This window comes from Muscardinus avellanarius (assembly GCF_963383645.1).
Source record: "Muscardinus avellanarius genome assembly, chromosome: 11".
NCBI classification, from domain to species: Eukaryota; Metazoa; Chordata; class Mammalia; order Rodentia; family Gliridae; genus Muscardinus; species Muscardinus avellanarius.
Genome location: NC_137797.1, coordinates 18511540 through 18523971, shown reverse-complemented (window position 1 = coordinate 18523971; position 12432 = coordinate 18511540). Strand labels below are relative to the sequence as shown.

The 12432-nt window shown below is 51.1% G+C and overlaps 1 protein-coding gene across 2 annotated transcripts in view; it reads left to right on the top strand.

The window, feature by feature from the left end:
• CHST11 (carbohydrate sulfotransferase 11) overlaps positions 1-12182 on the top strand; it is a gene marked incomplete at both ends in the record, with an annotated part of 267727 nt that extends 255545 nt beyond the window's left edge. For both annotated transcript variants that reach the window (XM_080705142.1, XM_080705141.1), the window contains one exon: positions 11328-12182. In XM_080705142.1, the coding sequence (XP_080561268.1) occupies positions 11328-12182 (855 nt within the window). The remainder of the gene's footprint in view (positions 1-11327) is intronic.
• Positions 12183-12432: the final 250 nt, after the last annotated feature.

Genomic DNA, 12432 nt, shown 5'->3' with positions numbered 1-12432 from the left:
CTTGGCCTGCCTGAACCTCTGCCTGAACCTCTGTGTTCACTGCCTTGGCCCAGAGGATGCCACTTAGTGTATTAAAAAGAAAAAGAAAAAAGTCCCCCACCCCCTCCTTGCTTGGCCAGTGTAATTATGTCTGCAAAGCTTCCTTTCTGGGAGGCTGGTGGGGGAGGCAGCCGCAGCCTCCCACCCCATAAGCCTGGGGCCGGTTGATCAGCCTGCTCTGCGGCTCTAATTGCCACCGTCTGCTCTCCAGGTCCCCACCCTGTCCCCTTCTTAGCCCACCTGCTCCTTCGGCCAGTGCACTGCCTCCCCTCTCTCCAGGGGCTTCAGTGAACAATCCTATCTTGGGAAGATCAGTTTCTTCCCCGCCAAGCTGGGCCAGTGCTCTGTGCTCTTAGCCACAAACATTAGCTGAGCTTTACCAAGAAAGGCGCTGCCCACAGCCTCCCTGCACCTCACCCATCCCCGAGGTGGCATCCGGAGCCCTCTCTTCCATCACACACCCGGCATGCCTAGCTTCTTCCTTTCCTCCAGTCTCCACGGCCACCTGTGGGGTGGAGTCTTATGTGGCCCATTTTACAGATAAGGAAATCCGAGGGAGGGGGAGAAAGCTGGAGGCCTCGGCTGGCAGGTACTAGGTAAGGGAGTCTGACACCAGCCTCCTCTCAGCCACTGGGTGTGCTTCTCACCCTGGGTTGGTAGCGATTGTCAGCTGTCACATCGTGCTGAGATTTCCGCTCTTCCTCCTCGTCCTATTATGAGGTGCTCTTTCTCCCCAGAACCTTACTTGCTTGGAGCTGGGCTTCCCAGGATGGGCGGGCACTTGTCATCTCTGGAAAAATCGCAGCCTGGGCACAGGTGGTCAGAGGGTGCTTTCCAATTCTGCAGCTCTGTGTTCCAAGGGCCCTGGAGTGTGAAGCCCCCCCACCCCAGCTCTACACACACGAAGGCATTTACATCTCCCGTGTCCTGAGCTCACAGGCATCTTCCTCCTCCCCATCACCTGTGACTGTCGGTCCTCACTCTTGGCCTGAGAAGCAGCCGCTGCGCTCAGGTTCTTCAGCAAGCAGCTGATGGAGTCAGATGCAGATGTGCTTGCCCTATCCCTGCAGGGTTCCCCGGTAGCCTTCCTGTCACACCATCATCAGGACCACAAATGGGCCGTCTTTCTTGAAAGAGGGAAGAGGCTATGAAGTGACAGGGTCAAACAAATACAAATCTTAGTCCTGGAAAAATATTAATGTGCTGGCACCAACCTAATCACCCTTTGTGGAGTCCTGAGCACCACGGGCGTGGGACACAGTTACCTGGGACCCCTGGAGGCGGGCGTGAGCTGAATTCACATCATCTGTGGGAATGTAGGGGTGACAGGTGACAACGAAGCAGGCTGGGAGAAGGTTGCAGGCAGCTCCTCGGCGGGTGTGTTCGTGATGGTCATAATGGGGAGGCAGGAGTAGTCAGGCAGGGCAGGGAAGAGGGTTTGGGGGCCATCTGCAGAGCTGGCCCTCCTCCCTTCTGGGCAAGACTAGCCTTCCCTGTTCCTACAACACTCAGAAACCAAAGTTCCCAAGGATGACTCGTGCACACCTTTGAACAATGGGGGAATGGGACGTCGTTGCAAACTGCTACTTTATTAAGAAATCAACCTGCCCTTTTATTAATATCCCTCCACCCATCCGCTCTGAAAATCTACATAAACATCGCCCTCTGTTAATAGGTATTGGTAGGTGCCCTTTATACAGCCAGAAAATTGTTCTTTAAACCCCCAATTTGCTTGATAGCTGCCCGTCCAAGGTGCTGCCAATGGTGTCTATCTGTCTTTTTTCCTGTCAGTGAGATAGTGAATCGCCACAAGCCAGGCATTTTGTCCAGATGACAGGTGTGTCTGTTAACTGCAGAGCCTGCTTTTTAAAAGCAGCACTCAGTCCGCAGTTCCCAAGGTGGAGCAGCGGAGACCACCAGCCCCAGAACTGGCCAGGCAGAAGCACCGTGGGGCAGCAGTTGAGACCAGGTCCCCAGGCCCCCAGACTCACAGGGCCAGGCTTTCTCAGGGCGGTGTCTGGGAGTTCACATATCACCAAATACCCACTCCGATTCCCAGCAGCTGGCAAGTTGAGGACTGCTGTTAGGCAGAAGGCAGGGTGAGATGCTGGGGATAGTGACAGACACTTAAAACACAGCCCCATGGGACGTTCATAATGACCATCTCTACTTCCTGGCTGCTGGCTGTGGGCCAGGCACTGGGCTACCTGACTCCCTGGTTGGGCTCTGGGTCCTCAAAACAACCCTGAGGACGACACCCCGTTATTGTCTCCATTTTACAGTTGGGAAAACTAAGGCCAGAGGAGGCTGAGTGACTTAGACAAAATATAATATGCAAAATAAAATATGCTGTTGAGTCTGGAAAGGGAGTTAGGAATTGAACCTATAAATCCAGCTGATTCAAGGAGGAGAAGGAGGAAGAGCCCGGAGAGCTGCACCCCCTCCTCTGGATGGCATCCCTCCCTGGAGGCCCATCTCCACTGGGGAGGCTGCCAGAGAAGGGTGAGCCCTCCTCCCTCCCTCCCACCAGCAGTGACTTCCGAGAGCCCTTATAGCAGCAGCCAGCAGGTGCACAGCCCGCCTGGCCCTCTGACTTCTGATTTCCCAGGGAATCCAGCTTCCCACGCCGCATGGGAGAAGCGTGCCTTCCTCCACATTGTCCCCGTTCCGGGCCACCATTGATGGGGAGCCGGTCCAGCTTGGCAGCAGCCCCATCCTATTCCTGCACCCCACCCGCACCCAGCCGGGGCCTCCGGAAGCCCACACAGTGAATCTAAGACATACAGACGTGCAGATCTAGCTGCACCTGGCCAGGCTGGAAGGGAGCCCCGGCGCCCACAGCCTCAGGCCAAGCCCTGCTCACGAAGCCATTGGTTCCTTCACCCGCCGCCGGCATGACTTGATTCCCCTCCTCCGCTTTCCTGGCCACACCAGATGGGTAGAGAGTGCCGGCATCCTCCTCCCATCGAGGCCTCGGCGGTTGCCCAGAGCCCGTTTCTGCCCTTGGCTGAGAGCCCTGGTGCTGGTCTTCCGGCCTCCACCTCTGGGCTGATGCCAAGCTCTCACATGCAGCCGCAGGCTCTGGGTCAGACCCTCCAAAGGAAGATGAGGCAGGAGCCACAGGTGTGGGTGCCGGAGAGCCCGCGTGACCTTCACAGCCATCATGAGACCTCCACATCCCTGACTCCACATCCCAGCCGTCGTGCATGCATTCCTTCCTTCCTTCATCCACTTGACAAATCATTGAATGTCTGCTGCGTGCCAGGCACTAGGCATACAATAGTGAACGAGAGTGAAAATACCTGCTCTGGGGCTGGGCTTGGGCACAATGGTAGAGAAGGTGCCTGGCATGCATGAGGCCCTAGGTTCAACTCCCAGCACCAGAACTATAACACATGAAGCCGCCCTCTTAGAGTTCACCTTCTAGAAGGGGACAGCAATGTAAGAGCCCTCAGTGTATTGGAAGGTGAGCACTGCAGACAAGTAGGGAGCGGAGGAGCCAAGGTCCCAGCCATCTCTCTTAAAAACCAGATTGCTGATGAGCTTTTCTGATCATACTTGGAGATGCCCACAGCCTGGCTGGTTCCAACTGTGGAACCAGCTAGGAGAAATTTTCTTTTGTAGCTACTCATGAGGTCTTGTAAATGAGCATGGGCAGCTAGGCTGGGGGGCCTCAGGAGGCCAAAGAGGTTCCCCTTACAACCCTTACCATCCTCAGTTGCTGGGGAGGGCACCACTGGTAGCCCACAGTCCGGGCCCAAACAGGTGCTATAAAATGTGCCCAGGATCACATACGGGCCCCTGCTTTAATTTACAGCTGCATACGTGATTCTCTGAGGCCCGGTGCCCACCTAGGCAGCCCTGGGATCCCAGAGAGCTGACCAAGCACAGCCAGAATAATTATATCACATCTCTGGGGTGGGACCCAGGCTTCAGGGGCATTTAACAGCCCCAACTCCACCGGCCGTGCTGGAGATGGGAACTCCCAGCTGAGTCTGCAGAGTCCTGGAAGCCGTGCAGGACAGGGTCAGACACCAGCTCCAGGCCCCAGCTCCAGGACCTTGGGCAAGGTGCTTGCCCTCCACCCCTGCGGTGTCTTAGTTTCCTTATTTCTAAATTGGAAACGCAGCCGGGCGTGGTGGTGCACGCTTGTGATCCCAGCATTTGAGACCTGAGACAGGAGGATCGCAGTTCAAGGACAGCCTCAGCTACTTAGCGAGGCCCTTTGTAACTCAGCGAGACCCTGTTTCAAAAAAAAGAGTTTAAAAATAGAGCTGGGCCGGGCATGGTGGCACACCCTTGTAATCCCCGTGCTTGTGAGGTGGAGACAGGAGAATTGTGCAGGTTCGTAGCCAGCCTCACTGGCTTAAGAGACCCTGTTTCCAAATAAAATATAAGATAGGTCTGGAAGTGTAACCCGGAGGTAGAAGGGTTCCATCCCCAGTACCAAAAAAAAAAAAAAAAAAAATTGGAAACACTAATGATACCTGCCTCACAGAGTGTGAGGATTAGCAGTGGCTGGAACAGTTAATTTTGATCTGTGGTAGCTAGGAATAGCTAGGAGAAATGTGTGCTTCTCTTTCACTGTGGCCGTGGTCTCTACAGTGAGCTCCTGAGATGAGCCCTTTGCATGAGATTTTAGGAATTGTTTGCCAGAAAGAAATGTAGCAATATCAGAGCAAATCACACCAATGGGTTCTCCTCCCCTCCCCCAATTCCAAAGCCAACAGTGACATCAGCGCAGTGGGATTGAGACTTGGGCTTTCAAGTGGGGAAACGGAGGCTGAGCCCAAGCCAATTTGTTAAAGGTAGAGTCAGACAACCCTGTCACCGCAAACTTCCAGATTTCCCTCTTTCTTCGGGCTCGCATTTCCCTGCATCTCCCCTTCCTGGGGCGGTGAAATGGGCAGCTGCTCTTCCTTGAACGAGGCTCTTGCAAACATCACAGAAGAGGTTTTAATTTAAGGGAAAACAGCTCTTCTTCCTTTTAAGATGAAATGTTGTGAAAATTTAGAGACCTTTTTTTTTCAAACAGTCCCTAAATTTGCTACTTAAACTAATTATAGTTGCCTTTTTTAAATATCCAAATTAAAAATAGACACAGAAAGGAGAATGCAGGACACAGCCCGGAGCCTGGAGCCCTGTGCCCAGCTGCCTGGAACCCGCCCTCCCCTGACTAATTTATACTTTGGGGAGATCAGAGGGAGATGAAAGCGGTCAGGGCTGGGGCTGGAGTACCTCTAAGGAGCCTCTTGGCAGCAGATGGCCAACTTGGGTTCTGTGTCCTGTAATTAAGAAGAACTGTGAGCTGCTGAAAGATGTCAGATTACAGTCATTTCTGTAGAGTATGAAGCTACAGTTCCCAAAGCGGTGCCCAGAACAGCAGCACCCACATCACCTGGTGCCATGGTTCAGTTGTGCCCTCAAAATTTATATGTCGACTTCTCAACCCCTAAGTACTTCAGAATGTGACTGCAACTGGGGGCAGTGTGTGTATGTATGTATGCATGCATGGGTACATACATTTATGTATTTATTTATTTATGTGGTACTGGGGGTTGAACCTAGAAGCATTCTATACCCCCAGTTCTTTATTTTTTTATTTTGAAACAGGATCTCACTAAGCTGCAGAGAGCCTCTGGGAATCACGGGGCTCCGCCTCCTAGCTTCCGACCCCGCCCCCTGCGGGGCAGGGGCTCGAACCTTTCACTCACCTCTTGGGATGCTGAGACAGGAGTATTGCAAGTTCCAGACCAGCCTCAGCAACTTAGTGAGGCTCTGTTTCAAAACACAAAATAAAAAGGGTTGGGAGGTAGAATACTCCTGGTTTCAGTCCCCAGTACAAAAAAGATAAAGAAAAAAGTAAGACTTCCCAATTAAAATATATTTTTTAAAAAATTGAACACTAGAAGCCCAGGCACGTCTCCTCCTTGGGAAAGAGGCCTGGAGACGCTCAGGTTGCAGAAGCATCTTTATCCCTGCCCCAAAGTCTTCCCAGGGGGAAACGGTACAGACCTCCCAGCAGCAGGTGCACTGCAGCCCTCGCTGTGGAGGAGCAAAGAAATGGGAGAGAAAGAAACCTGGACGCACCCCAAAGCCGCCGCATTATTTTCTGCTTGTGCAATTGGATGGGAAGTGACAGTGTGGTAGCATTTCAACACTCTCCTGCCTGAATGCGGTATTAACCAAAACACCGCAGGGATTCCGATGGCCAGAGACTTGTCTGCAACTGAAAAGCACTGGAGGGAAAAGGAGAGTGAGAGGGCCCCTCCTCCCTCTACTATCTTAGGAATTTAGTGCCTTCAAAATTATCCTTGGTGATGCAAATGGCAAAACCTACAGGCCCTGTGCGTTTCCTTCTCATCTTTCCATTTCCTTTAAGAACTTTATTTCATTTTGTTTAATGGCATTGCTTAATAGCCTAAGGAGCCTGTGAATGTTCCTCTTCAGGCGATGCATACATCTGCTAAGGAGTCAGGGATTGCAAAGCTCAGAGTCTTCCTATTCAGATGTTCATTGAATTCCATGACCTAGGGCTGGCCTGCAGAAGAGTCACAGCTGGGGAAATTCGCCTTTGAGACTCCTGGCCTGCTCTCTTTGGTTTCTTTTTTCTTCTGGCACACACACACACACAAAAAAAAAAAATGCCTACATGTTAACCACCTACTGCAAGTGGTAGCTCGTCCAAATCCTGTACTAGTCTTGGTCTTATTTATTGAGCCATACCCTGTTTGACTCAGTCGCCACTCCTGTGAGCAGGTGGTACTATTCCCATTTTACGCATGAGAAACAGGCTGAGAAAGTGAAGTACCCAAGACTAAAACCAGGTCATCGATTTCACATCGCATTTTCTTTCTGCATATTTGTACCCAAATGCCTTTTCTTCTTGCTTGTGTAAAAAATACTGTCTTATGTAATGTTATCTTCTCTCATACACTGTGCTCTAGAAGCGACTCGCTCAAAGTTCTTGGCTGAAGAACTTTGTATTCTTTTCCTGTGGCCCTCTGTATTCTTTTCCTGTGGCTGCCCTAACCAATTGCCACAAGCAGTGACACAAACAATTGTGACATAAAACAACAAAAATATATTCTCTTACGGTTCTGAAAGCTAGAAGTCAAAATCATGTGTCAGCAGAGCCATATTCTCTCCGAAGTCTCCGATGGATCCTTCCTCGCCTCCTTCTAGCTTCTGGTGGTCGCCAGCCACCCTTGGCTGTCCTTGGCTTGTAGACACACCATCCAGTCGCCAACTCTGCGCTCATGTGGCACTCCGCCGTGTGTCTCCGCATCTGTTTTCTGTTCTTACAAGGCACCGTTCATTGGATTCATGCCCGCCCTAATCCAGTACGACCTCATCTTAACTAATAGCATCTATAAAACCCTCTGCCTCCTACATAAGGTCACACAGAGGCTCTGGGTGGATACAAACTTTCAGAGGATGCGTTCACCGCAGTACAGCCCCCACTAAAGAACTTTCTGGTATCTCTGAACACTGGGGACGCTTCTTCAGCTACATTAGGTGAGCCTTTCCTACTTACCACCAAGTTTCCTAAAAGACATCATTAGTGCCTTCATTTTTTCCACTCAGTAAATACTTACTGAGCATCTTCTATGCACTGGCACTTTGGTGAGCACCAGAGATCCAGCTGTGGCGAGGGGGGTCTCTGCTATGTGGTGATTGTGTGGTAAACGGCAGGAGATCTGGAGTCGCAACATCTGGTTTGAGTCCCACTTCTGCCCCTCACAGAGGCTCTGCCCCTGCCGGACGTAGCCCGTCCCAGCCGGTGGCCCTGTTGACAGACGGTGTTATTATTTGTATGTAGGTAGATCTCATAGATGCTCGGTCATGAAACAGGGCTTATGACAGCACCTACCCCCTTGAGTTATTGATTGTATTAAGTAAGTTAATCAATATAAAGCATTAAGAACCGCATCTGGTGCACAATGAGCACTCACACAATCGAAGTTAGGTATGATTGTCATCCTGATAGCACTGGGTGTTGATCCTCTAAGGGCCTCAGCACTGAAGAGAACATTCTGGAAGATTCTCTATGGGACTCAGGACAGAATGCATGCCACCTACCAATCCCCCCAAAACAGACTGAACTTAGCCGTATTAATGGTGGCCCAGACCCTCTTGCTACAGACGAGGCAGGCCAGACCTGGAAGGAGAAGAAAGGAAGAGAAAGGAAGAACACGTGTGTTTACGTGTTCAGGTCTTCCCAGCTCGTCCAGCATGGGAGTGATTTTCCCCATCACGTCGCCAAGGAGGCCAAGGCTCACAGAGTTATGGGAGATACAAAGATCTCAGCTTCTGCTCGTCACACAGAAACTGGACCCCACAATTCAGTAGCCCAGGTCACTGTGCACATGTGTGAGGTCACTGCTCTGCCCCTCGTGGGGGGGATAAGCTTGTTGGCTAGTGGCATTTCGCCAGCGAATAACTAAAGGTCAGTCATTTGCCGGTTATTACTAATACTGGGAATCTCCTCCAGGCCAACCAGTTTTCTAATTATGGCACTCCCCCGTGTGTCTCTGTATCTCTGTGTCTCCGTTTAAGTATCAAATGGAAACTTAAACTAGAGAGGTCGAGTAGCCCTTATCCGCAATGCTTGGGGCCAGGAGTGTTTCGGATGTCAGGCATGTTTGGTTCTTGGAATATATATTTGCAAATATATCATTAGGTATCTTGGAAGACTGACCCAAATCTAAGTACCATATTTATTTATGTTTTGTGTGTACCTTAGACACATAGCCTGAAGATAATTTTATACTTTACTGTGCCTGCATTTTGACTGTAACCTGTCACATAAAGTCAGGTGTGGAATTTCTACTTGTGGCATCCTGTTGGTACTCATATATTTTTCTGATTTGGGAGCATGTTGGATTTCAGATTTTTGGAGTAGGGACACCTGGCCTGTATATGGCACCCTTGCTTCTCTGAATTCTGGATGATGGTCTCAGCATCAGCTCTCAGCTACCCCATCCCACTCTCCTATTTCAGGTTATCTGTTGCTGGGTAACAAACCACCCCTAAACCTTAGTGGCTTAAAGCAGCAACAATGTATGGCTTTTCCCAAGCCCATGGGTGGGCAGGCAGGCTGGTCACCGGGGGTCATGGGCAGCAGTCAATGGATGCAGTCAGTGTTGGCCACCAGCTTACATTCTCCTAGCACACCTGCTCCCAAGAGAGTAGAGAGCACAGAGTACAAGGGCTTTGAAATTGGCCCCAGCCCTTGCCTGTCTCTTTCTGCACCTGTTATCAGAGCTGATCAAGCCAGCCACACTGAAGGCACTGGAGACTAGACTCCACTTTTTAAGTCAAATTTCAGAGGGCAGTGTGCATCCAGGGGAGGCTAGTAACTCCTTTCAGATTTCCAGGTATCCGTGAGGCTAACCTAGCGAGACACCTGCTGTTCACAAACAGTCTTTCCAAAGCTCTAAGTTCCTGCGAAGCCAGTAAGTAGCCCAGGCAGTGGAGAAGCCCAGGCCTGCAGGAGACTGGAAAGTTGTGCCGTGAAGGACACTGGCGCTGTGGGTTCCGAGGAGGGAAGGGTTAGTCTCGAGTGGTAGGGCAGTGTTGAGCCTTGAGGGAATGTCCAATTTGTATCCACAGAGATGGAGAGGGGAGACTCCCAGATGGACCTGCCCAGGGCCAACAGCAGGGAGGAAGGTGCCATCCGTTTCTCAGGAGTGACTGGGCGAGGGATTGAGGCTGGAAAGTAGAATGGTGCTGGGCTGTGGAGAACAGCAGCAAGCCAGTGCACACATGAGGATCTATTCTTGGGGCAGTAAAGAATCCAAGCCCCCAGATCCCTGCAGCCCCAGAGCCACCATCCCTGGCCCTGGTGCACCCTGGTTCCTCCATAACTTTAAGCACAGTTAGCATTCCTTTTCTATTGACAAGGGCCTAAACAAACCATGGGTGTCACTGTTGCACGAAGGTCCCCGAGTGTATGGATACCGGAGACCAAGATGGCAGCAGGCAGGGCACAGTGGTCTCACGGTTTTTATCCGGTGGACTGAGAACAGCTGCAGGCTGGGAAAGAACGGCTTTAGGGAGAAAGTTTGTGCTTCAAGGAACACACACATCTATTTCCCCTTAAATCCTCTTGGTCGTCTGCTGGGGCTGCCCTGTTTCTGCCCTGGCCTCTGAGACTGTGAATGATTTCAGTTGTGTCTCCTCACCAGGGGTGGGAGGACTACCCTGTAATCCCAGGACTTGGGAGGCTGAGACAGGAGAATTGCAGGTTCAAGACCAGCCTCGGCAACTTAGGGAAACTCTCAGCAACCTAGTGAGATTCAGTTTCAAAATTTATTTATTTATTTTATTTATTTATTTTTGGCACTGGGGAGTGAACCTAGAGGCATTCTACCTCCAAGCTACAACCTGATTTTTTTTGTTTCTTTATTTGGAAACAGTGTCTCACTGGGTTTTTAAGACCCTTGCTACATTGCAGAGGCTGATTTTGAACCTGCTATCCTCCTGTCTCAGTCTCCCAAGTACTGGGGTTACAAGCATACGCTGCCATTCCCAGATTCAAAATTAAAGAATAAAATAAAATAAAATAAAATAGGGCTGGGGAAGCCAGGCGTGATGGCACACACTTGTAATCCCAGCATTTGGGAGGCTGAGACCTGAGGATCATGGTTCACGGACAGCCTCAGCTACTTAGCGAGGCCCTCTGCAACTCAGTGAGACCCTGTTTCAAAATAAAGAATAAAAAATAGAGCCGGGCATGGTGGCGCACGCTTGTAATCCCCGCGCTTGGGAGGCGGAGACAGGAGGATCACGCAGGTTCAAAGCCAGCCATGCTGGCTTAAGAGACCCTGTTTCCAAAAATAAAAATAGGTCTGGGAGTGTAGCCCAGAGGGAGAAGGGCTTCCAGGAACCCCAGTACCACCAAAAACAAAAAAAAAGAATAAAAAATAAGGCAGGGGTGTAGCTTGGAGGTCAAATGTCCCTGGGTTCCATCCCCAGACCTGCAAAAACAAAAAACAAAATGCTTCTGGGTTCGATCCCCAGTACCACACACACAAAAAAAAATTAAATAATTAATTGGTTTGATTAATTAATTAATTAAGGCTGAAGGTCTCACGTGAAGGTAGAATGCCCCTGGGATCAATCCCCAGTACCAAGAAAATAAATAAATAAAAGGTTGTGGCTTGTCACAGGTGACAAGGGAGGCCTGGATGCGCGTTCGCCCGGTGGACCCATGATCCCCTGTGGCCACTTGGGAACGTCCCGGCCAAGCAGTAACTTCTGTCCCCCTTGTGTCCCCTCTGCAGCTGGAGCTCTCCAACACGGCGGTCCTGCACCAGATGCGGAGGGACCAGGTGACAGACACGTGCCGAGCCAACAGCGCCACCAGCCGCAAGCGCCGGGTGCTGACCCCCAGTGACCTCAAACACCTGGTGGTGGACGAGGACCACGAGCTCATCTACTGCTACGTGCCCAAGGTGGCTTGCACCAACTGGAAGCGGCTGATGATGGTCCTGACCGGGCGGGGCAAGTACAGCGACCCCATGGAGATCCCGGCCAACGAGGCCCACGTGTCGGCCAACCTGAAGACCCTGAACCAGTACAGCATCCCGGAGATCAACCACCGCTTGAAAAGCTACATGAAGTTCCTGTTCGTGCGCGAGCCCTTCGAGAGGCTGGTGTCGGCCTACCGCAACAAGTTCACGCAGAAGTACAACACCTCGTTCCACAAGCGCTACGGCACCAAGATCATCAAGCGCCAGCGCAAGAACGCCACCCAGGAGGCGCTGCGCAAGGGCGACGACGTCAAATTCGGGGAGTTCGTGGCCTATCTCATCGACCCTCATACTCAGCGGGAGGAGCCCTTCAACGAGCACTGGCAGACCGTCTACTCCCTCTGCCACCCCTGCCACATCCGCTACGACCTCGTGGGCAAGTACGAGACACTGGAAGAGGACTCCAACTACGTCCTGCAGCTGGCGGGAGTGAGCAGCTACCTGAAGTTCCCCACCTACGCCAAGTCCACGAGAACTACTGATGAAATGACCACAGAGTTCTTCCAGAACATCAGCTCGGAGCACCAGACGCAGCTGTACGAAGTCTACAAACTCGACTTTTTGATGTTCAATTACTCAGTGCCAAGCTACCTGAAATTGGAATGAAGGGGGAGGGGGGAGGGGCTGGGGGGAGGGAGAGAATCGTGCTTTTTAATTTAAGATTTTTATTTGTCAAAAGAATTCTATGGATATTGGGTTATTTTGTAAATTAATATTTCTTTGGGGAAGATGCTGCGAGCAGCATAGTGAGAATTATTTAAAAGAAAAGGAAAAAAAAAAAAAAAAACATCCGTTGAGGGGAAGGACGGCCGTCTCCACAGGGGAATGGGGTGGATTGTCTTTGTTCTTACAAGTG